Consider the following 26421-nt stretch of genomic DNA (forward strand, 5'->3'; position numbering starts at 1 on the left):
AGGGGAGGGGTAGAGGGGGAGAGAGAGACAGTCTTAAGCAGACCCCACCCTGAGCTCAGAGCCTGGTGCAGGGCTCTATCTCACTACCCTGAGATCACAACCTGAGCGAAAAGCAAGAGTTGGATGCTTAACTGACTGTGCCCCCAGGCGCCACCCAATCTATTTTAAAATCTATCCATTCTATAACTTATCTCTTAGGATTTTGCCTTTGAGTCATAATAAATGTATGTGTCAATCTCTCACCAACTTTTACTACTCCTTAGGAACTTGTATGTATGCATTTTAACAGTTTTCTGGAGAAAAAGACTATAATCCAAGGGAATGAAAGTTATATAAACACTCAGTCCCTGGTAGTGTTTTAGCTAAGGCATGGTGACCACTTCCCAAGGTTGAGCTGGAAGATTCCTGAGTCTTCCAATTCAGAAAAATCCATGAGTAACTATACTGATGGGAATTTCAAGCACTTTGGCAAGCCAGTTCCAATCTCTCCCTGTACTTACTTTCTCTGTTTGGGGCTCTGCATTCCCACCTCTACAATATAGATTATTGTTTTAAGCTTTCTTAGCAGTTGCCAATTGCCTGTCACATCTAACTAAGAGCATTTTCTTGGCAGACTACCATTCTGCAAGAAAGGGAAGATTGAGATTGGAAAGTGGAGTTGACAGTTTACCACCCAAAGTATACTAATTGTGAGCTTTGTACTTAGGCAATCATAATTTACACAATAAACAAAATCCATTTGGTTGCTAAGCAACACCTTTCCCTCATTCTTGACCTCAGTGGAGGTATTTGACCTCTGGACTTAAGAAATCTTAAATTCCACCCTGTTTGCCTAACATGATTTAGTGGCCCGGCAGGACTAGCTATTATTTCTGCCCAGTACTTACCTCCTTCTGCTCGAATCTCACCATCCATATCCTCATCTCCAGAGTGAATCCAGCAGCCTTTGGCTGTTCTCTCAGCATAACTCAGATTCATAATCTCAGACCAGGTAGTCCTCATGCTTCTGTGGGATTCCCCATGCACTGAGCCCTCACACCAGGAGCAGGGTCACCAGAACCTAGTATAGATTCACATCCAGTCAGTCTCCAAAGGAAAAGCTTCCCTTTGTAGGATCCTGTGTCTATACCTTTTATGACAAGATACAATTCCTTCAAAGGTTCCAAATTTGGGAATATGTTTAACATGCATATTGGGAGAGAGAATTGGGAACATTTGGAGACTTTCTCTACTATTAGATACTGTTATTACTCGAAAGAATTTTTCCCTCTAGGGAGAAAGCAGGTAAATTTGGTAAGAACTTTTTCTTGTGAGAGTATAATCAATTGAAAAAGAGTTTTTTATTAAAGGAAAAAAAATACTTTTTAGAGTATTGTAGTTGTATATTGTAGTTTTATAATCATTCCCAGTTCCTCCTAAGGCTTTTATAATATGTAGCCATTTGTGGTAGTTTCTAATATATAAATAAATGATTAGCATTTTGATTTTTATCTCTAACCTTATATCTGCATTGTAACCATTTAGGTTGATAGCTATTTTCTTAAACAGTCTAGGCTTTTACAGTTCTCCCTGACCCTGGAGCTTAATAACATAATAATCAGAGAAGAGATGGGTGGGAGAGTGTACTAGCACCAAGTGACCAACCAAGTGGTAGGAAGGGAGACTGGTTGCTTTAACTATCAGGAAAGGAAAAGACACATCACATAAATGAACTTGGAGAAAAGGTAAATGGATTTCCCTTTCCTTCATTGTTGGCCCTCTTTCTCTCCGAGTCTACCATGGCTTATATATCTGCCTCTGCCCCAGTTTTGCGCCTTCAGGGGCCCTCTGTCCACTGTGGCACGAAGGGTAAAAGCCACAAGGGCCCATTGTTTGGCTCTGTCACCTTTTCACCGCCCCTTGACTTACACTGTATTTGTGTTTTATTTGCAGCTCTGTGGCTGTCCTCTCTATTGGAAAGCCCCCATGTTTAGGGCTGCCGGGGGAGAGAGGACAGGATTTGTATCAGCACAGTCATTCATTGCCTTGTGGAGAAAGTAAGTATATGAGAAAGTAAGTAGGTATATGAGGAAAGTCACTACGGGGCGAGGCAAAGAATTGTCTGGTTTTCACAATGTACTTTATTAAGGTCACTTATTTTACTCATTTATTAATTTCCTTTTATCCTTTATTTGAATAAGTAAAATTCAGTGATTCACAAACTGTTTATAACCACACAGAAATTTTTTCCATGGTCTTTATCTTACAAGTCTAATCAGTAAAAGAGATCTTCAAAGATGCCTTTCTAGTAACTCTTTGAAAGTTTCTAAGTTTGCTTGTTAAATTTGGGTCTTAGGATTTGACTTGGTAACAGTGACTTAAAGTAAAGACTCTCCTTTAAGGGGAGCAGACCACCTGTGTCATGTGAGAAGTACAGCTTTCATCCTCATGATCCACATTAAAATATATCTAGTTGATTTATCAAAAGTAACTGAATTCTAGTAGATTTTAATCATCACTCTTTGAAACTCCAGTTAAGAAACAAATAAATATATCCTGACAAGGTTACCCCCTTTTTTTAATTCCAGTATAATTACCTACAGTGTTATATTAGTTTCATGTGTACAATATAGTGATTCAGCAATTCTATACATTACTCAGTGCTTATCATAAGTATACTCCTTTTTTTTTTTAAAGATTTATTTATTTATTTATTCGAGAGAGTGAGAGAGAGCATGAGCAGGGGATGTGGGGGCAAGGGGCAGAGGGAGAGGGAAAAACAGACTTCCAGCTAAGCAGGAAACTGACTTTGAGCTCCATTCCAGGACCATGGGATTATGACCTGAGCCGAATGTAGCCGCTTTACCACTTAAACAACTGAGCCACATGGGCATCCCCATAAGTATATCTTAATCCCCTTTACCTATTTTACCTCTGATGAGTTTTTTGAACTACTTCTTTTCTTTTTTCTCCCTTTCTTCTTTATAAGTGATTTCTTGATAATACTTATACATTGTAAGAGAATGTCACAGCTTGCCCTCCTACCTCTGTCAACTGACCAGCCTTTTTTACATGTGTTCTCCTCACCTTTTTTGGGCTAACTACCCTTCCTAGTAAACTGTTGGGAAATGCTCTTCACCTGTTATCATCATTGTCATCATCATTATTATTTAAAATCAACATATAACAGTAGACTTCAGCATACTTGCTACCTAAAAGCCCTTAGTAGTAGGATACCTGGGTGACTCAGTCAGTTAAGTGTTTGTCTTCGGCTCAGGTCATGATCCCATGGTCTGGGATTGAGTCCTGCATTGGGCTCCCTGCCCAGCAGGGAGCCTGCTTCTCCTGCCCACAGCTCCCCCTGCTTATGCTCATTCCCTCTCTCACTCTTGCTCTCTGACAAATAAATAAAATCTTTAAAAATAAATAAATAAAAGCCTTTAGTAGTATAATGCTTGAGAACGTAGTTGGTGATTAATAAATTTGTTCTTATTTTTTAAAATCTGTCAGCAAGTTGAGTTCACCAAATTCTTCTTGCATTATATTAGAACTACAGTGATCAGAGTATATAGAACTTTTACCAGTTCATGATGCACCAAAGCTAAAAGTTAAAATGCTTCACGTTTACCAGGTAAATTTTAGTGATTTTGTTACAAGTTCTGAGTTGTAAGTTCTAAGTTGTAGTTCTAAGTTATCTGAATACCAAGAACTGAAAGGACCCTAGGAGAATCATTCCTCTTACACCATCTAGATGATACTTCAAAGTCAGTGCTGTGATCACCATTCCACCTCTTCTATAGCAAATAGAAAACTGCTGGTTAAAATCTAAGAAATGCCTTTTTAAAAATGTGTGTAAATAAGTAGTCATAAAAGTAAGGGAATTCTTTAGAGGCTAGAAATAATGTAAACACTAACTAATAGGAATGAACCAGCAGAAGAACTGACATTTGCCCTTAGGGTATTTATCACTGGTATTTCTGATAGCCTAGAACCTACAGGAAGAAAATAGAGCCTAGGGCCTGAACAGTAAAGAAGTCATTTTGGATTCCCTCTCCTTTTCCCACCCATAAAGTCAAGACTTCAGTTGAGTGGTCCAATTATCTATTATTAATTATTACTGTTATTTTAAATTACCATGTAAGAGTAGCAGAATTCAAGAACTTGAAATGTATACATGTTCTAACTTTTATTCCACTAGCTTCTTTAACCCCAATAAGTGTCAGGCCATGAAAAGGCCTTAGCTCGAGAATGAACCAGGGGAAGAAACAATAGAGATACAGCACAGCTCTTGTCAGAGGTGTCTTTAGCCATTGAGATCAGAATTTCAAGCAGCAAGAAGTGAGTTAGAATTCTCAACAGTTGTTTAAGAGAAAACTTTGAACAAGCTGGGAGATTGAAAAAAAGAAAGTAGTCTTGTTCTATAAGGGATTAAACCCAGAAAGAAGACTATAACTACTTATATTTTAACTTATTTTGAATATTCTAGGACCCTACATTTGTGAGCCTGAGGCTGACTATAGCAAAGGAAAACTGTTAATCAACTTGATGTACCTGCAGCTAAATGGCATAATATTAGAATAACAGGCTGGGGAGGGGGGTGTCTTTAGTACGTAAGTCACTGACTTAGGGTGGACATTTGCTTTGCTGGGTAGAGCAGCAGCAGCCACCACAACAGCTGTGTTCTTTTATTGAGATGGATCATTTAATTTTATCTCTCGGGAAAAGATATTTCTGCAAAAGGCGAAAGGGGAAAAAAGACATGAAGCACAAGTCTTCATTTTAGGTAACTACAGGAAACTGCTTATGAAGTCATATAGCATGGGCAACTGTCCCTGTCTTTTTTCTCATTTGGAAAAAATTTCTATGAATAGTTAAGTGTGTATGTTATCTATATTGAAGCTTTAGCTTATGGCCCCATTCTATAATGGTTGGAGCGCCCTCTCGTGGGAGCTCCTTTCTATGCTCTTGAGATGTCTTTTTTAGTTTAGTTTAATTTTTATTTCAATTCCAGTTAGTTAACAGACACTGTAATATTAGTTTCAGGTATACAACATAGTGATTCAACACTTCCATATGATGGCCTGTGCTCATCAAAACAAGTACACTCCTTAATCGCCATCACCCATTTCACCCAACTTCCACCCAGCTCCCCTCTGGTAACCATCAGTTTGTTCTCTATAGTTAAGAGTCTGTTTCTTGGTTTTTAAAATGCCTTTCAAAAGCAAGGGTGCTTTATGGGGCACCTGGGTGGCTCAATTGGTTAAATGTCTGCCTTCCGCTTAGGTCATAATCTCAGGGTCCTGGGATCGAGTCCCACATTAGGCTCCCTATTCAGCAGGGAGCCTGCTTTTCCCTCTCCCTGTGTCTGCTGCTCCCCCTGCTTGTACTCTCTCTCTCACTCTCTCTGTCTGTGTCAAATAAGCGAATGAAATCTTCAAAAAATAATAAATTAAAAAATAAAATAAAAGTAAGGGTGCTTTAAAGTAGACCCTAGTATGGCTATTTGGGGAGACGAAGCAACTCATAGGCATGATGGTTTGAGTTATCATATTGACCTTGAAGAAGATAGTGTTATTTTTGCAATTTTTAAATAAATTTTAAACTTTGCATAAAATGACTTGGGCACAAGTATAGTACATTAAATTTTCAAATATGAAAAATGACTGGCAGATGAACACAGAATTAAACATATTGGTATATATATACACAAACTGATTTGCTCCAATAATAGGCTCTATGTAATCTTGAAAAGTAAAGTCAAAGGTAAAAGTCACCAAATAACAAGAAATAATTTCCCTGCTATCCCAGTGCTCATGGGGTGGAGGCTCCCTAGCCCTCTCCCTAATCGTTTGAAGACAAACCTCTTAGGCTCTTATTCCCCTGCCCCTGCTCTCCCTCATTCCCCTGCCCCATTGCCTGTTTCCTGTCTACACTCTGACATCTATTTTCTTGCAGTCTGGATATTTTGGGGAGGGGGGGTAAGACATAGGTCCACAGCCTTTTTGAGTTCCTAGATTACCAGCTTTGTGGCAGAACTCCTCTCAAACAGTAATATTTTCCAGCTTTTTTATGCTTTATTTTCTCTTGTATTTTAATGTTAGCATTTCATTTGTCTATTGACAAAACAATATTTTGTTTTAAGAGCTTTGGAAGATAACAGTTTAGAATAGCTATGTTTACCTTCTTCAGCTTTCACAGCTTTTATTTTTCTCTTTTTCTCTTCCATATAGAGTTCACCAGCCACTATCATTGGCTGAAAATCATAATTCACCTTTTCTTTCTTTCTTAATGCTTCTGATAGGAAAGAGCTATTCTTGATTTGCCTTTTTCTTCTGAGTATCTCTCATCTGTGCCATCCTTTCTTTTTTTTTTTTTTTTTTTAAAGATTTTATTTATTTATTTGACAGAGGGAGATCACAAGTAGGCAGAGAGGCAGGCAGAGAGAGAGAGGAGGAAGCAGGCTCCCCGCTGAGCAGAGAGCCCGATGCGGGACTCGATCCCAGGACCCTGAGATCATGACCTGAGCCGAAGGCAGCGGCTTAACCCACTGAGCCACCCAGGCGCCCCTGTGCCATCCTTTCTTTATAAAAGTGCTCCTTTCCAAAAATCCCCACTGTTTTATTCTGATCATTTTCCAGCACTTATTACATACTAATCTTTTTTTGAAATGTATATGTATTTAATTCTAGGGGCCTTGAGTATGTTCAAGAATGATAAGGAGAATTAATACACAAATTATACTGTAGCTTTAATAATCACAAATGAAGTCAGTTTAAGTATATATATATGTTAAATAACAAACATTTTTTGAGAATCCTCTGTATGAAAGCCACTGTGCTGGGCGCTAAGGAAGAAAAGACCTATTTATAACTGTGTCTGCCCTTTAGGTGCCAGAAAAACAAAAGAAAACTAACAGTACAGTGGTATATATAATACACATAAATTAAACAGTACAAAGATCAGTAAAGAATATAGTTCTGAGATAAGGCTTTTTGAAGAGGTGGATTTATTAGGGAGACGGTGGTATTCTAAGAGAGCAGAATCGCATGAGAAATGGCAGAGAGGCAAGAATGTACATGACTTACTCAGAGAAGAGTAGATCAGGCCAGCTGCCTGGAATGGAAGTTTCCTTTTGCAAAATGGTAAGATAGGTAGGTAGGCAGGCTGCCACCTAATTACAGAAGGCCTCAAATGTTCAACTTAGGCATTTAGGCTTACTCATATAAGTGGTAGAGAGCTAGTGAACATTTTTGAAAAGGGAAATTGTATAATCAAAAGATGTATTGTAATGAATTGTCTATGTTTTAAGGTTGGATGAACACTGAACTCTATTTTGACCCTTTTCCCTTCTGTCAGTGTCAGCATGAAGTAGTAAGATCCCTGACTTAAAGGTACACTAGAAATAGAAAAGAGTGAATGGGTTCAATAAAACATTTTGAGGAAATATTCCTAAGGACTCATATATTCCAGTCTTGTATTCCAAGCACTTAGAGATCCAAGCTAGAAACCTGGGAGTCATCATGGACTTTTCCCTTCCTTTTACTCCTCCACACCCATCAATTACCATGTCCTTTCCATTCCAACCCTTTCTCTTCATCTCCCATGGCCACTATCTGTGCTTAGGTTAGTTGGATTCTTGCTTGATATTTCTGAAAAGCACATCTGGTCTTGTCACTGTCCAAGTTAAAATTTTTCTGTGGAGTAGGCTAAAGTCCAGGCTCCCTGACCTACCATAAAAGGACCTCCAGTATCCAATCCTACATGCTCACGTCCCCTTTTCTTACCATCACCGCATTTGTAAGTACCAAAATATTCCATGCACTCTCACACCAGGGATTTGTCCATGCAACCCTCTCAACTCACAGCACCCTTCTTTCCTGCTTCCCCTTTTTGGGAATCTCACTGACCTCCTGTGGCCTTCAGTGACACCCATGCTTATTTCTGTCGTGGCTGTCACATAGTAGTATCATCTTATTAGTGTAGCACTCTCGCTAGACTGTAAGCTCCAGACATAGTATGTGGCACACAATTAGCTTTCAATACGTGAGTAAAGAAAAAAATCAAGAAAATGTGGAGACTAATGGGATGTGGAGAAAATAAGGAAGAGAAATGGGTTTAAAATGACTCAAAATTTCAAACGCAGATAACTCGGGATGGTACCACCTTTAACAAAAATCCATGTCCATGAAAAGGACTGACTTTGAAAGGAAGATTTTAAATTTGGTTTTGACCATAAGAGACTCTTAATCTCATAAAACAAACTGAGGGTTGCTGGGGGTGGGGGGGTAGGAAGAGGTTGGTGGGTTATGGACATTGGGGAGGATATGTGCTATGGTGGGTGATGTGAAGTGTGTAAACCTGGTGATTCATAGACCTGTACCCCTGGGGCTAACAATACATTATATGTTTATAAAAAATTTAAAAATATATTTTAAAATAATTTTGATTTCAATATTTTGACTTTGCTACACTTGATGTTAGCCAAAAGGCCAAGAAGCAATCGCTATTTTGACTTTATCAGAGTATAGTTACTAAGTGGAAATGTCCAGTAATTAGCTGGACATGAGGAATTCTTAAAGCTTAAAGACTTAAAAGAGCATTCATTCTTTTTTTTTCAGCCTGGTCCTTCAAAATCTAATTTCAAAAGCCCCCTATCTGGTTGGCCTTGAATATGTCTGCCAACCCGGACAGACAGACGTTTTTGCTTTATGTGGTTCATAGTAGTCCAGCTGATGAATTCTTCCTGGCTAGCTGGTGGGTAGCTCTGGAGTTCTGGGTCTGGATGTCCTGTGCCAAACCTGAATAGGCATTCTCCCTCAAGTGTATTTTTACCTGAATTCAGTTGACTCTGTGGTATCAGCCCCAGAAGCATTTTACAAAAATAATAAGCCATTTTGTTAAGCTTTTACGAAGGTGTCCCTTTGACAAAATTAAGAGCATGGAAAAATTCCCTTTTTAAAAAATCATTGAAAAGAGAGAACCTGATTCTGGATCTAAATGGCCTTCCGGTGAGGCTGAAATTATCAACTGTTGATATTGTAGATATTTTTCACAGTAGCCACCTTCCTAAACAATTGTCTCTTTTATAGGTTGCTGAATGACCATCATGATGATGCCTCCAAGTTTATCTGTCTTCTAGCAAAGCCCAGCTCCAACTCTCTAGAGCAGGAGGATTTTATCCCTTTACTTCAGGTAATTTTCATTTCCTTCTAAGAATGGGTTTTATTTTTAGAGTTTCAGAGGTTTTTAAAATTTTTTCCACTGTAAGATACATCAGTCGAGATCTACAAATCTAGGGTCAAATTTCTAGCATAGTCGTTTTCAAGGTTGTTTTAGGAACAAAATCATTTTGTTTAATGAAAATTAACACAGAAATCATAAAACAGGGCTAGTCCCACTGAAGCAGAAGAGGGGGCACTACTCAGTCATTCATTCTTTTTATGGCTGAATAATATTCCTTTGTTTATATATACCATCTCTTTTTTTTTTTTTTTTTTTTTTTTTTTTTTTTTAAAGATTTTATTTATTTATTTGACAGAGAGAAACCACAAGTAGATGGAGAGGCAGGCAGAGAGAGAGAGGGAAGCAGGCTCCCTGCTGAGCAGAGAGCCCGATGTGGGGCTCGATCCCAGGACCCTGGGATCACGACCCGAGCCGAAGGCAGCGGCTTAACCCACTGAGCCACCCAGGCGCCCCTATACCATCTCTTTTTTATCCATTCATCTATTCATGAACACTGGGGCTGCTTCCATAATTTGGCTATTGTAAATAATGCTGCATATACCTTTTTGAATTAGTGTTTTTGTTTTCTTTGGGTAAATACCTAGCAGTGGAATTACTGTATCCTATGGTAGTTCTGTTTTTAACTTTTTGAGGAACCTCCATACTGTTTTCCACAGTGGCTGCACCAGTTTGCATTCCCACCAATAAGGCATGAAGGTTCCCTTTTCTCTGCATCCTCACCAACATTTGTTATGCTTATCTTTTTTATTTTAGCCATTCTGACAGGTGTGAGACCGTATCTCACTTAGGTTTTACTAGCATTTCCCTGATGATTGATGATGTTGAACATCTTTTCATGTGTCTTTTGGCCATCTGTATGTCCCTTTGGTAAAATGTCTGTTTGAAAACATTAGATTTTAATAACAGTTCTCTATCCACCCTTTACCTTTACCCCTCAATCCATTCTGGCCCTGCTCTGACTCCTACAAACTGCATCTTTTGGGTCCCCATCCCTGGCTAGCTTCTGGCTGAGTCTGGCCAGTATATTTTTTCCCTAATCCACTTCAGCACAGCAACTATATCTGTATACTACAGCTTCTGAGGGATGGCCTCTTCTCCATAGTTTGAGTGCCTACCTACCTCACTGCCATAATGCTATTCCCTGCCTGTCCCTCTTTCTCTGGAGATTGTAAGAGTATCCTCTCTTGCTTGTTCTTGGTGCTCACTATTCCCTTGTGTTTTCCCTTCACCTGCTCATGACATAGTCCCTTCATGAATGGTTCATATGGGTAAATTCTTTTTCCTCTGGGGACCCTACTCCTGACTGAGTTTTATTAGAAGCTTTAATAAAATCACAGACAGGAATATAAATTAAATCCATATCAAAAGAATTACAGGGGCACCTGGGTGGCTCAGAGGGTTGGGCCTCTGCCTTTGGTTCAGGTCATGATCTCAGGGTCCTGGGATGGAGCCCCGCATCGGGCTCTCTGCTCAGCAGAGAGCCTGCCTCCCCCTCTCTCTCTGCCTGCTTCTCTGCCTACTTGTGGATCTCTCTCTGTGTGTGTCAAATAAGTAAATAAAATCTTTAATTAAAAAAAATTTAAAAAAAGAATTGCAAACAATAACAAAACTAGAATTATGAGTCAGTAAACATTTATACTTCCTTTATATAGGAGGAATTTTATTTTTCTTTAACAAGTAGATTTATGGAGTCATCAAGTAAAAGCTGACAGACTGAATAGATACATTCTCCTCCCATTCTGTACCAAACTCCTCTAAAGTGAAAATATAGAAATTTAAAGGGAATTAACACATGAATGGAATGGTAGAGAAGAATGGAAAAAAAATTAATGTCAAGTGATTACCAATTTCTGAAAGCCAGAAAGTAGAAACAGACTAAGGAAACCACAGCCCAGAATGAGGGGCTATGTATGGACTACAGTAGAGAAATGAGATACTCTTCTCTATTCTCTTAGCAGGATCCTAGAGCAGCTGTAAAGTTAGTGTTGGCAGTTCTAATGGGAAGTATTAGAAATGAGGATTCTTTGACGTTTGGTATATAAAACAATGGAAACAGTTGACTTCCTACTTAATTCCCAAAAGTAAAGTGCATACTGGCATTTACTCACAAGCCTAAACAAAGTAACAAAAAATAAAGCATGCTAAGACAAATTCCAGTAGAGAAATATCCTAGATAGTACCTGACTAGTAGTCCTCAGAACTATCAAGGTCATCAGAAAAAAGGAAAGTTTGCAAAATTGGTAGAGCCAAAAGGAACCTAAGGAGATGTGACAACTAAATGGAATATGAGGTCCTGGGTAGAATCCTGGAACAGAGAAAAGATATTAGGCAAAAACTAAGTTAATAAAGTATGGTCTCTCATAATAGTAATAATAATAATAATATGTCAGTATTTATTTATTAACTATAACAGATGCTAATGTAATGTAGGGCATATAGGAGCTCTATACAGTCTTACCAATTTTTCTTTAAAAATTGTTCTAAAAATTGTCTTTGTAAATAATAATTATTATATTCAGATGGATTATATAAAATAAGAATAGAATATTATGAAAACAGAAAGCTAATACCAGAAAGAGCTGTTAGAATTTTAAAATGTAGGGGAGTCCTGGGTGGCTTAGTTGTTGGTTAAGCATCCTACTCTTGATCTCCAGGATTGTGAGTTTAAGCCCCACATTGAGCTCCACACCTAGTGTGGAGCCTACTTTTAAAAAATTTTTAAATGTAAGTACCAAAATCTGAAATTTTTTCATAAGTCCTGGAAACTAAAGTTTAGGACATCTCACAGGAAGGGAGAGAAAAGCCAGAGAGGGAGAAGGAGGGAAGGAGGAAACAGAGAACTAATTCAAGAATTTCGACAACTAATGAGTCTAGAGAAGAAAGGAGGGAGAGAAGGAAATCATCACAGAAATAATACAGAACGGGGAGAATTCAAGAGACTGGGATGATAAGATGGGTACAAAGAGCTAGAACTTGGTAGGATTCTTTGGGATCCCTGTTTCCTTCCTTGGGAACATGCCTGTATAACCAGCATATAGTAAAAAATATAATTTGAGGGGTGCCTGGGTGGCTCAGTTGGTTAAGGATCTATCTTCCGCTCAGGTCATGACCTTGAGGTCCTGGGATCAAGCCCTACATCAGGCTCCCTGCTCAGCAGGGAGTATGCTTCTCCCTCTCCCCTGCCCCTGCTCATACACTCACTCTCTCTCCCAAATAAATAAATAAAGTCTTTTTAAAAAATAGAATTTAACATTCCTACACCAGACTCTCCTGCTCCCTCCAGTCCTGCCCACAGAATTAAAGAAATAATATAGAATACAGCTCTTTTGATTGAAAGTACAATGAGTAAAAGAAAGAAACATACACAAACATGTTATCAAAAAATTTTAGAAAAATGCTGATGAAAACAAGATACTAAAAGCTTCCAGAGAGAAAAACCAGGTCCCTTTAATAAGAACAAAAATTGGAGTGATATTGGATTCTCGTTAGTAACTCTAGGAGTTAGGGATTTGAAATCAGATTTCCTGTATCCTGCCAAGCTATTAGTCAGATATGAGATTAGAATAAAGGCATTTAAAGGCTCAGTAAGTTTATCTCCCTATTTTCTAAAGAATTACTTGAATAGATATTGTATCCAATTAAGTAAACCAAGGGGCACCTTGGTGGCACAGTAGGCTAATGCCTGACTCTTGGTTTAGGCTCACATCATGATCTCAAGGTTGTGGGATTGAGCCCCAAATCAGACTCAATGCTCAGCATGGAGTCTGCTTGGGATTCTTTCTCCTGTCTCCCTCTGCCCCTTCCCCACACATGCATGCTCGTGCACCTGCTCTCTCCATCTCTCCTTCTTGCTCTCTAAAATAAATAAATCTTCCCAAAAAATTAAGTAAACCAAGAAAGAGGAACACATAAAATCCATGGAACAGTGGATTCAATCCAGAGAATCAGTGAAGGGAAGACCTCAAGTGGCAACAGAAGGGCAGCCAGTCCGGAATAGAAAAGGCGATGGATTTCTCTGGGAAGAAGTTCTCCATAAAGGGGAAGAGGGAGGGATGAAACTATTCTATGCAGTACTATCATATTTGGAAACAGGGAAACTGGAAGGTATGCTTGTAGCACAGCATTCTCTATATAAACAAGTTTTAAAAAAGCAATTCAAAACTCCAAGAAAATTGAAAAAAATAAACCTGTATAAAACAGTCACAATCTAGGGGCACCTGGGTGGCTCAGTGGGTTAAAGCCTCTGCCTTCAGCTCAGGTCATGATCCCAGGGTCCTGGGATCAAGCCCCACATCAGGCTCTCTGCTCAGCAGGGAGCCTGCTTCTTCCTTTCTCTCTGCCTGCCTCTCTGCCTATTTGTGATCTCTGTTTATCAAATAAATAAATAAAATCTTTAAAAAAAAAAATTCATGATCTAAGCTGGAAGCAAACTGAAATATGGCATGATTACAATTGATGGAGAGAAAGAAAAAAAAGCCCAGTTAACTTCAGTTCTTCTTTGAAGCCCAAGGGACATGATGTTGGACCAATAAGAAAGTAGGAACTTTCTCCAGGAATGGAAGCACTGGCAAGATCCATTTTTCTTGCCCTCCTGCCTAGCTGGCCCAGTGTAGTAGGTGCCAATCCTGACACTCTCCATCATCCTTGCTAGCACCACTCACCCCATTCCGGTGTTGCCTTGCAAACCTGCCCCAGCAGGTCCCCTCCAAAATGGTTCCCACTGTGCCACACCCAGTAGGCACCCTAGGCTAGGCCTGCTGCCCACATCCAAAGCAGTTTCTACTACACCACACCTAATGGGTAGCCTTAAACCTGGACACTTACTTTCCAAAAACTACTCCTGTATAGGGGCCCACAGCAGTGGTGACCCAGCCACAAAAGGAGGGAACATACAACCTACAAGCAGTACCCCCTGGAGAGCCTGGTTCTGGTGATTAAGGGAGATTTCACTTCCGGGCCCCAGAGGATGCTTTCTACATAAGGCCACTCCTTCATGACCAGATGTAGCCAATTTACCTAAAACATAGAAACAAATAGAGTGAGACAAAATGAGGAGCTAGGAATGAAGGAACGAGACAGAAAAGAACCTCAGAAAAAGAACCAGAACAATCTAACTAATAGGGAGTTCAAAATAATGGTCATAAAAATGCTTACTGAACTATAAAGAAGAAATGAATGAGACAATGAAAACTTCAACAGGAGATAGAAAATGTTAAAAAGAACCAATCAGCTGAAGAACAATAAATGAAAAACACACGAGAGGGAATCAGCAACTTTAGAGGATGCAGAAGAATAGATCGATCATCTGCAAAACAGGGTAGTAGAAATCATTCAAGCTAAACAGCAGAATGAAAAATTGTAAATGAGTATAGCTTAAGGGAGCTCTTAGATAACATCAGCCATACCAGCATTTGCATTAGAGGGGTCCTAGAAGGATAAGAAGGAGAAAGTAGCAGAAAACATAGTTGAAGAAATAATAACTGAATGCTGCTTTAACATGGGGGAGAAAACAGACATCTAGGTCCAGAAACCACAGAGATGAGGTCCACACAAGTCACATAATAATTAAAGTGTCAAAAATTAGAGATAAAGAGAATCGGGAAAAGCTGCTAGTTACCTAACAAGGGAACACCCATAACACTATGAGCTGATTTTTCTGCAAAAATTTTGCAGGCCAGAAGTGAGTGGCATGATATATTTTAAGTGCTACAAGAAAAGAAAAGAAAAAAGAACACAACCAAGAGTACTTTACCTAGCAAGGATATTTCAGAATTGAAGGAGAGAGAAAGTTTCCCAGACAAGTAAAAGTTGAAGAAGTTTATCATTACTAAACCAGCCTTACAAGAATTATTCAAAAGACCTCTTGGAGTGGGGACTGGGGGGAGAGAGGAGAATGCCATAACTGGAAGAAAATTATGAAAGAAAAAATCTCACTGGTAAAAGTAAACATACAGTAACCACTTAAAAAGCTACCACTTACAAAGCAACCACTTAACAAAGAAACCACTTACAAAGCTAGTATGAAGGCTAAAAGACAAGTAGTAAAATCAGCTATATATACAATGATTAGTTAAGTGATACACAAAATAAAAAGTTGTAAAATACAACATCAAATACATTTAAAACATGGGGGTGGATAGACTAAAATGTAGTGCTTTTAGAATGTGTTAGGACTTAAGACCATAAACTTGAAAGTTATCCAATAACAAGGGAAGATAGCAAGACAAGAAGAACAAAGAATTACAACAACAGCAACAACAACAACAAAACGGAAAACAGTTAATAGAATGGCAGTAAGTAGGGGTGCCTGAGTGGGTTAGTTGGTTAAAAGAGCCCAATGCGGGGCTCGAAGCCAGGATGCTGGGATCATGACCTGCGCCGAAGACAGAAGCTTTAACCCACTGAGCCACCCAAGCGCCCCTGTGCAGAAGCTTTTAATCTTATGAAGTCCCAGTAGTTCATTTTCACTTTTGTTTCCATTGCCTCAGGAGACATATATAATAAGAAGTTGCGGGGGGCCGCCTGGGTGGCTCAGTGGGTTAAGCCTCTGCCTTCGGCTCAGGTCATGGTCTCAGGGTCCTGGGATCGAGCCTTACATCGGGCTCTCTACTCAGCAGGGAACCTGCTTTCCCCTCCTCTCTGCCTGCCTCTCTGCCTACTTGTGATGTCTCTCTCTCTCTCTCTGTCAAATAAATAAATAAAACCTTTCAGGGCTCCAAGGTGGCTCAGTGGGTTAAAGCTTCTGCCTTTGACTCTCGTCATGATCTCAGGGTCCTGGGATTGAGCCCTGCATCAGGCTCTCTGCTCATCGGGGAGCCTGCTTCCCGCCCTCTCTCTGCCTGCTTGCCTCTCTGCCTACTTATGATCTCTGTCTGTCAAATAAATAAAAATAAAAAATAAAAAAAAAGAAGTTGCTACAGTTTATGTCAGAAAGATTACTGCCTGTGTTCTTCTCTAGGATTTTGATGGTTTCCTGTCTCACATTTAGGCCTTTCATCCATTTTTTACTTACATATGTGTATGGAGTAAGAAAGTGATCCAGTTTCATTCTTCTGCATGTTGCTGTCCAGTTTTCCCAGCACAATTTGTTGAAGAGACTGTCTCTTTTCCATTTAGATATCCTCTCCTGCTTTGTTGAAGATTAATTGGCCATATAGTTGGGGTTCATTTCTGGATATTCTGTTCTGTTCCACTGATCTATTTGCCTGTTTTTGTGCCAGTACCATACTACAGCTTTGTAATATGACTTGAAGTCTGAAATTGTGATGCCTCCAGCTTTCTTTTCTTGTTAGATTGCTTTAGCTATTGGGGGTCTTTTGTGGTTTCATACAAATTTTAGGATTGTTTGTTTCTAGCTCTGTGGAAAATTCTGTTGGTATTTTGATACAGATTGCATTAAATGTGTAGATTGCTTTGGGTAGTATAGACATTTTAACAATATTTGCTCTGGCAATCCATGAGCATGGAACATCTTTCCATTTCTTTGAGTCCTCTTCAATTTCTTTCATCAATGTTTTATAGTTTCCAGGGTACAGATCTTTTACCTCTTTAGTTAGGTTTATTCATAGGTATCTTATGGTTTTTGGTACAATTATAAATGGGATTGGTTTTTTTTATATCTCTTTTTGTTGCTTCATTATTGGCAATACATAGAAATGCAACACAGCTCTGTGTGTTGATTTTGTATCCCGCAGCTTTCCTGAATTCATGTTTCCATTCTAGCCATTTTTGGGGGGAGTCTTTTGGGTTTTCCTCATAGAGTATCATGTCATCTGCAAATAGTGAAAGTTTGACTTCTTCCTTGCCAGTTTGGATGCCTTTTACTTCTTTTTGTTGTCTGAGTGCTGTGGCTAGGACTTTTAGTACTGTGTTAAATAACAGTGATAAAAATAGACATCCTTTCTTATTCCTGACTATAAAGGAAAAGCTCTCAGTTTTTCCCCATTGAAGATGTTACTAGCTGTGGGCTTTTCATATGTGGCCTTGATTATGTTGATGTATGTTCCCTCTATTTCTATTTGTTGAGGGTTTTTAATCAGAAATGGATGCTGGGGCACCTGGGTGGCTCAGTGGGTTAAGCCTCTGCCTTCAGCTCAGGTAATGATCTCAGGATCCTGGGATCGAGTCCCGCATCGGGCTCTCTGCTCAGCAGGAAGCCTGCTTTCCTCCCTCACTCTGCCTGCCTCTCTGCCTACTTGTGATCTCTGTCTGTCAAATAAATAAATAAAATCTTTTAAAAAAATGGATACTATACTTTGTCAAATGTTTTTCTACATTTATTGAGAGGATCATATGGTTCTTCTCCTTTCTTTTATTAATGTGGTATATCATGTTGATTGATTTGTAAATATTGAATCACCCTAACAACCCTGGAATAAATCCATCTTGGTCCTGGTGAATAATCCTTTGGGTAGTATTTTGGTGAAAAATTTTGCATCTGTATTCATCAGGGATATTGTTCTCTTTTTTATTGGGGTCTCTGTCTGGTTTTAGAATCAGGGTAATGCTGACCTTGTAGAATGAGTTTGGAAGTTTTCCTTTCATTTCTTTCTTTCTTTCTTTTTTTTTTTTTAATTTTTCTTCAGCATAACAGAATTCATTGTTTATGCACCACACCCAGTGTTCCATGCAATACGTGCCCTCCATAATACCCACCACCTGGCTCACCCAAACTCCCACCCCCTGCCCTTTCAAAACCCTCAGATTGTTTTCAGAGTCCATAGTCTCTCATGGCCCATCTCCCCTTCCAATTTCCCTCAACTCCCTTCTCCTTTCCGTCTCCCTATGTCCTCCATGTTATTTGTTATGCTCCACAAATAAGTGAAACCTTATGATAATTGACTCCCTCTGCTTGACTTATTTCACTCAGCTGAATCTCTTCCAGTCCCATCCAGGTTGATATAAAAGTTGGGTATTCATTTTTTCTGTTAGAGGCATAATACTCCATAGTATATATGGACCACATCTTCCTTATCCATTCGTCTATTGAAGGGCATCTTGGTTCTTTCTACAGTTTGGTGACCGTGGCCATTGCTGCTATGAACATTGGGGTACAGATGGCCCTTCTTTTCACTACATCTGTATCTTTGGGTAAATACCCATTAGTGCAATTGCAGGGTCATAGGGAAGCTCTATTTTTAATTTCTTAAGGAATCTCCACACTGTTCTTCAAAGTGTCTGCACCAACTTGCATTCCCACCAACAGTGTAAGAGGGTTCCCCCTCTCCAACACACATTGTTTCCTGTCTTGCTAATTTTGGCCATTCTAACTGGTGTAAGATGGTTTCTCAATGTGGTTTTAATTTGAATCTCCCTGATGGCTAGTGATGATGAACATTTTTTCATGTGTCTGATAGCCATTTGTATGTCATCATTGGAGAAGTGTCTGTTCATATCTTCTGCCCATTATTTGACATGATTGTCTGTTTCGTGTGTGTTGAGTTTGAGACGTTCTTTATAGATCCTGGATATCAGCCTTTGTCTGTACTGTCATTTGCAAATAGCTTCTCCCATTCCGTGGGTTGCCTCTTTGTTTTGTTGTCTGTTTCCTCTACTGTGCAGAAGCTTTTGATCTTGATGAAGTCCCAAAAGTTCATTTTCGCTTTTGTTTCCTTTGCCTTTGGAGACATATCTTGAAAGAAGTTGCTGTGGCTGATAGCAAAGCAGTTACTGCCTATGTTCTCCTCTATGATTCTGATGGTTCCTGTCTCACATTGAGGTCTTTTATCCATTTCAAGTTTATTTTTTTTAATAGTTTGAGACGAATAGGTATTATTAACTCTTTTTAAATATTTGGTAGAATTCACCTGTGAAGCCATCTGACCCTGGACATAGAGATTTTTTATTACTGATCCCATTTCTTTGCTGGTTATCAGTCTATTCTAGTATTCTTTTTCTTCCTGTTTCAGTTTTGGTAGTTCGTATGTTTCTAGAAATTTATCCATGTCTTCCAGATTGCCCAATTTGTTGGCATACAATTTTTCATATTATTCTTTTATAATTGTATTTCTGTGCTGTTGGTTGTTATTTCTCCTCTCTTACTTTATTTATTTTGGTCCTTTCTCTTCTTCTTTTTGATAAGTCTATATAAGGGAGTTATCAATTTTATCAACTTTTTCAAAGAACCAGCTCCTGGTTTCACTAATCTATTCTGTTGGGGGTTTTGTTTCTATATCATTTATTTCTGCTCTAATCTTTATTTTTCCCTTCTTCTGCTAACTTTAAGCTTCATTTGTTGTTCTTTTTCTAGGCCCTTTAGGTATAGGGTTAGGTTTTGTATTTGAGATTTTTCTTCCTTCTTGAGGTAGGCCTGTATTGCTGTATACTTCCCTCTTATTACCCCTTTTGCTGCACTCCAAAGGTTTTGGACTTCGTGTTTTCATTTTCATTTGTTTCATGTATTTTTTTTTTTTTTTAATTTCTAGTTGACCCGTTCATTCTTTAGTAAGATGTTCTTTAATCTCTGTGTGTTTGTGGTCTTTCCAAATTTTTTCTTTTGATTAACTTCAAGTTTCGTAGCAATGTGATTGGGAAATATGCGTGGTATGATCTCAGATGTCTTTTTGTACTTGCTGACGCCTGATTTGTAACCTAGCATGTGATCTGTTCTGGAGAATGTCCTATTTGCCCTTGAAAAGAATGTGTATTCTGCTGCTCTAGGATGGAATGTTCTGAATATATCTGTTAAGTCCATCTGGTCCAGTGTGTCATTCAAAGCCATTGTTTCTTTGTTAATTTTCTGCTTAGTTGATCTGTCCATTGACGTAAGTGGGGTATTAAAATCCCCTACTATTATTCTGTTATTAACAATGAGTTCCTTTTATGTTTGTTATTAACTGTCTTATATATATGATTGTTCCCAAGTTGGGGGCATAAACATTTACATTTGTTAGATCTTGTTTTTCAGTAGACCCCTTTATTATAATGTAGTGCCTTTCTTTATCTCTTGTTACAGTCTTTGGTTTAAAATCTAGTTTGTCTGATATAAATATGGCTGCTCCAGCTTTCTTTTGATTTCCATTTGGGTGATAAAACTTTCTCCATCCCCTCATTTTCAATCTGGAGGTGTTTTAGTCTAAAATGAGCCTCTCATAGGCAGCATATAGATGGGTCTTGTTTTTTTATCCATTCTAACACCCTTGTATTTTGATTGTTGCATTTAGTCCATTTGCATTCAGAGTAATTGATAGGTAAGAATTTAGCACCATTGTATTACTTGTAAAGACAGTGTTTCTGGAGGTTTTCTCTGTTCCTTTCTAGTCTTTGTCACTTTTGGTCTTTATTCCCCACTCAAAGGGTTACCTTTAATATTTCTTGCAGAGCTGGTTTAGTGGTCACAAACTCCTTTTGTTTTTGTTTGTCTGGGAAACTCTTTATCTCTCCATCTATCCAGAATAATAGCTTTGCTGAATAGAGTATTCTTAGATGCAGATTTTTCCTATTCAGCACCTTGAGTATATCATGCTATTCTCTTCTGGCTTGCCAAGTTTCTGTTGAGAAATCTCCAGTGAACTTTATGGATTTTCTCTGGTAAGTTAAGGACTTCTTTTGTTTTACTACCTTTAAGACTTTTTTTTTAGGAGGCTCCACATGAACCTTGAACTCACGACTCTGAGATCAAGGCTAGAGCTAAGATCAACAGTCAGATGCCAGTTATTTATCTTGCTCCTGAAAGTAATGGCCTTATGAAGAAGAGGTCATGTAATGCCTAGGGCCTGGCACTTCAGGGAGTATTTCCAGCATGTGCTGCGTTTGCTCGGCTGTTGTGTTTTGGCTGCTCTATCCTTCAGGCCAGTTGCCTGTAGAGGTTCTCTTTGCCTTCTGTGGGCAGTGTTTGGTCCCTGGCCTGAATGTGGTGAGTTTTAACTAGGTGTGCTCTGGTCTGCTTTTGCAATGAGATCTGATACCAACTCCACCAGAACTAAGGCTCTGTAGAACTCTGGTCAGATGTGTGGACAGAGTTCTTCTTGGTGGGGGTGAGGGGTGCGGCGATGTGCTGAACTGAGGCAAGTTGATCAAGGGGGCAGTCCCACCAGAGCAAAGGGGAGTGAGGCTTGATGTAAACAAGTTAGGCAGCCAGTATTAGCACTTTCCTGATTCCCACAAGTGGCTATGTGTTATGCGGAGGGGCGGGGAAGGAAAATGGTACCAGCCAGGTCCTTTGTTCCTGAAGAGTTGTCTCTGTGAATACTGCCTCTCAGGTACATGGTGTGAGAAGAGTGAATCATCTCCCCGGTGTGTGACCCAGGTGTTCTTCAGATCACTGTTTCTATGCTGTCAACCCCCAGGTTGTTTGCCTGCCTTGTCTTAGGAGTAGCACATTCTCAATTGGCCTCTATCCCAGCCAAGCCCTCTGGCCTTTAAAACTCCAGGGTTTGACTCCCACTGTTCTAAGAACTCACAGAATTTAACCCCTCTGATCTTCTAAGCCAGTGAGTTTGAGGAAACATTCTCCTTCTGTGTTCTCCCTTGTACTCCTCTCTCTCTCACCCTTCTCTGCAACCATGGCTCCCTTCCCTCTGCAGCACCTGCAATCTGCTTCTCCCCTAAACTATGTCTCTGCGCTTCCTACCATCTTCGATGTGGCCTCTTCTCTCCTTTCAGTTGTGGATGCCAGTCCTCAGGTCAATTTCTGGGGTATTTAGGATGATTTAGTAGTTATCTAATTGTGTTCATGGGACAAGACAAGCCTAGGATCCTCCTACTCCACTGCCATCTTCCTTTCTTGCTCCAGTTTCTCTTAAAAATAGTAGGGAATTTTAATACCCCACTTACATCAGTGGATAGATCATGCAGATAGAAAATCAGGAAGCAATAACACATTAGACCAGATGGACTTAAGCAGATAGACACAGCACATTCCATTAGAAGACAGCAGAATACATATTCTTTTCAATTACACATGGAACATTCTTCAGGATAGATCATGTTAGGCCACAAAACAAGTCTCGGTAAATTTAGGAAGACTGAAATCATAGCAAGCATTTTTTCCAACCACAGTGGTATGAAACTAGAAATCAACTACAAGAAAAAATTATAAGACCCATCTTTCTGCAGTCCACAGTAGACTCACTTCAGACCTAAAGACACATGTAGACTTAAAAAACACAAACACATTAAGGCTAAACAATGTGCTACTAAACAACGAGTCAATGAGGATATCAAAGAGTAAGTTTAAAAATACCTTAAGACAAATGAAAATGGAAACACAGCATTCAGAAATCTGTTGGACAGGGCAAAAGCAGTTCTAAGATGTAAGTTTATGATATAGGCCTGTCCTAAGAAACTAGAAAAATAAACATTCTAACCTTACACCTAAAGAAACTAGAAAAAAGAACAAAAAGCAAAGTTAGTAGAAGGAAGAAATAGTAAAGATAAGAGTGGAAATAAGTGAAATAGAGATTAAAAAAATAGAAGAAAACCAATGAAATTAAGAAGTTTTGCTACATGCAAAAGAATGAAATTAGACTACTATCTTATACCATCTATAAAAATAAACCCCAAATGGAATAAAAACCTAAATGTAAGTCATGAGACTATAAAACTCCTAAAAGAAAACATAAGCAGTAAACGCTTAGACATAAATCATAGCAATATTTTTTTGGGTTTGTCTCCTCAAGCAGGGGCAACAAATGCAGAAACAGTTGGGACTATATCAAACTAAAAAGGTTCACACTGTGAAGAAAACCATCAACAAAATGAAAAGGCAACCTACTTTATAGGAGAAGATTTATGCAATGATATGTCCAATAGAAGGTTAATATTCAGAATATATAAAGAACTCCTACAACTCAACACCCATTTTAAAAAAATGAGGGGCGGGCACCTGGGTGGCTCAGTCAGTTAAGCAGTTGCCTTTGACTCAGGTCATGATCTCAGTGTCCCAGGATCGAGTACCACATCAGGTTCCCTGCTCAGCAGGAAGCCTGCTTCTCTCTCCCACTGCTGCTCCCCCTGCTTGTGCTCTCTCACTCTTTTTGTCAAATAAATTAATTAAATAAAAAATGGGGGGGCACAGGTGATTCAGTTGGTTAAGCCTTCCTTTGGCTCAGGTCATGATCCCAAAGTCCTGGGATCGAGCCCCGCATCAGGCTCTCTGCTTGTCAGGGAGTTGGTTTCTCCCTCTGCCCCTCCCCCCGCTCGTGTTCTCTCTCTCATGCCTGCTGTCTCTCTCTTAAATAAATAAATAAAATCTTTTAAAAGAATGGGCAGAGAACCTGAATAGACATTTTTCTGAAGAAAACATACCAACAGGCAACATGAAAAGATGCTCAACATCATTAATTAGGAAAATGCAAATTAAAACCATAATATCACCTCACACCTGTCAGAATGGCTAGTACCAAAAAAATAAGAAATAGCAAGTGTTGACAAGGATATGGAGAAAACAGAACCCTGGGCACTATTGGTGGTAAATTGGTAAGTGTATTTGGTGTAGCCATCATGGAAAACAGTATGGAGTTTCCTTAAAAAATGAAAAATAGAAATACCATAAAAATAGAAATAGAATACCATATGATCCCCTTCTGGGTATTTTTCCAAAGAAAATGAAAACTCTAATTCGAAAAGACACATGCATTCCTATGATCACTGCAGCGTTATTTACAATAGCCAACATATAGAAGTAACCTAGTGTCCATCAGTAGATGAATGAGTAGATAAGATGTGGTATATGTAAGTGATATATATGAGTATTGAGTATTACAATTGAGTATTACTCAGCCATAAAAAGTAATGGAATCTTGCCATTTGCAACAACACATATGGACCTAGAGAGTGAAATGTCAGATGAAAAAAAAAAAGTATGTATCATTTCACTTATATGTGGAATCTAAAAAACAAAACAAACACACATAGTGAACAAACTGGTGGTTGCCAGAGGGGAGGTGGTTGGGGAGATTGGCAAAATAGGTGAAGGGGATTAAGAGATACTAACTTCCAGTTACTGTGATCATTTGTAATGTATATAAATGTTGAATCACTGCTGTACACCTGAAACTAATATATAATATAATAATATATGTCAGCTATGCTTCAATTTAAAAAAATCAGGTAAGAAGTACAAAACAGTGGTTTTCAAGATACTGGATATCTAGCAACAAAAGATAGTGATTGCTGACAGACAGAAGCAAACAAGGTTAAACCTTATGGTTGTTTCAACTTACTGCCTTGAGAGTTTCCAAGCCACAGTCTGGGAAGCGGGACTCCAGGCAGAGTCCGTCAGACTCCCTGATTTTAGGAAACAGAGGTGAGAGCTAGAGGATCAGGGTGGCTAGGAGCAGAGCACCAGCGAGAAAGCTCCAGACCTCTTTAGAACTCCTCCACAAGTATTCAGTAGAATACTGATCAGAAGATGTATGTGGAGAAAGTAACTAAAGCTAAAGAAAGTGCTATCCATGATTAGAGGGAGCAGTCACACAGGGCCAGGGATAGTATTGGTCTCTACCAGCCAGACTGGAAACCTCATAATATACAGGACTTTGGAGTCTTGCTTCATTAATGAAGAATAATTAGCCCTAAATTAAGCATTGCTAGGTCCTGCCTAACCAATTTAGAAAGCAAGAGCTACAAGAATAAAAGGATTTTAAAGTGACTTAACAGCATTCCAGAACAAAGTTTGGGAATATTTATAAGAATATAAAAATATCCGGCATTCAGGGGCGCCTGGGTGGCTCAGTGGGTTAAAGCCTCTGCCTTCGGCTCAGGTCATGATCCCAGGGTCCTGGGATCGAGCCCCGCATCAGGCTCTCTGCTCAGCAGGGAGCCTGCTTCCTCCTTTCTCTCTGCCTGCCTCTCAGCCTACTTGTAATCTCTGCCTGTCAAATAAATAAATAAAATCTTTAAAAATATATATATATCCGGCATTCAACCAGGTGAAATTTATAATGGTTGATGCCATCAGGCATGCAAAGAAGCAGAAAAATACAATAGGTAATGTGGTGAAAAAAATCAGTTGAAACTGACCCAGCTGTTGGAATTAGACAAGTACATTAAAACACCTATCATAACTGAATTCCATCTACCCAAAAAGTTAAGACATGAAGATATATATTTTAAAAAACCAAAACTGAACTTGTAGAGATGAAAACTAAGGTGTCTGGGCTACAAAATACACCAGAATGGATTAACAGTAGATTAAACATTGCAAGTGAAATGATTAGTGAATTTGAAGCATAGACTAGAAACTATCCAAAATGAGAAATGGAGACACAAAGAAAAGAAAAATGAAAAGAGCATCCCTGAGCTGTGGGACATAACTTTAAGCAAACTAACATACTTATACATGGGAGAGGTGGGGGGATTTCAAATAAAGAATTTGTCAGGTCTTTGTCCCGAGTTCCTAGGACAAAGCTGCTAAATACTTAGAACTTACCAAATGATAAGAACATCTTTGTTTTTCACGGTGGGCTCCTGGGACCATGCCCCCAATTTTTAGTAATGAGGTGACTCATTAATGGTCGGTCCCTGGATAGTACTTGCTATGTCAAAAAGGCCAACTATGTGATTAGAAGTTAGGTCTTTCAGCCAGGTGATATCAACCTGGGGATGGAACCTAGAAATGGAGTTCAGTCATATGGACAATGATTTAATCAAGCATGCCTACCTAATGAAACCCAATAAAAACTCTGGACACTGAAGCACAATGATGGGCTGGAAGGGTTCCATGCCCTGAGAATAGGAAGCTCCGTGTCTCAGACCTTCTCAGAGTTTTCCCTCTGCATCTCTTGTTTAGCTGGTCCTGATTTGTATCATTTATAATAGAATAGTAACCATAATGTCGTATTTGCCTCATTTCTTTGGGTCACTTAGGCAACTTGTTCAACCTAAGGGGGTAGTGGAAACCCCCAACTGTATAGTCAGTTGGCCAGAAGTGTGGATGGTGTAGTTAATAGTGAGAGAAGTCTTGTGAAGGACTGTGCCCCTAACCTGTGAAATCAGTACCGATTCTGGATAGCTAGTACTGGAATTGCATTGCAGGGGAATAGAAAAATTATTTGAAGATATAATAGCCCCAGATTTTCTATATTTGTTAAAAACTATAAACTCAAATCCAAGATAATCAAGAAACCCAAAGCACAAGAAAAGCAAAGAAAACTATACCAAGTCACATCACAATAAAGTAGTTCAAAACCAGTAATAAAGAGAACATTTGAATAGCAGCCAGAGAAAATAGTCACATTTCATAAAGTAGAACAAAGG

At 39.0% G+C, this 26421-nt stretch overlaps 1 protein-coding gene across 7 annotated transcripts in view; it reads left to right on the forward strand.

Annotated features, from left to right (window-relative positions):
- PPP2R3A (protein phosphatase 2 regulatory subunit B''alpha) overlaps positions 1-26421 on the forward strand; it is a 195928-nt gene that overhangs the window by 89094 nt on the left and 80413 nt on the right. For all 7 annotated transcript variants that reach the window (XR_009350901.1, XM_059162676.1, XM_059162677.1 and 4 more), the window contains 2 exons: positions 1933-2036; positions 9069-9171. Coding sequence is in view for 6 of the 7 variants with exons in the window: in XM_059162676.1 (XP_059018659.1) it covers positions 1933-2036; positions 9069-9171 (207 nt within the window). In the remaining variant the exon portion in view is untranslated. The remainder of the gene's footprint in view (positions 1-1932; positions 2037-9068; positions 9172-26421) is intronic.

The sequence above is a fragment of the Mustela lutreola genome, chromosome 2 (genome assembly GCF_030435805.1).
Source record: "Mustela lutreola isolate mMusLut2 chromosome 2, mMusLut2.pri, whole genome shotgun sequence".
Classification (NCBI taxonomy): Eukaryota; Metazoa; Chordata; class Mammalia; order Carnivora; family Mustelidae; genus Mustela; species Mustela lutreola.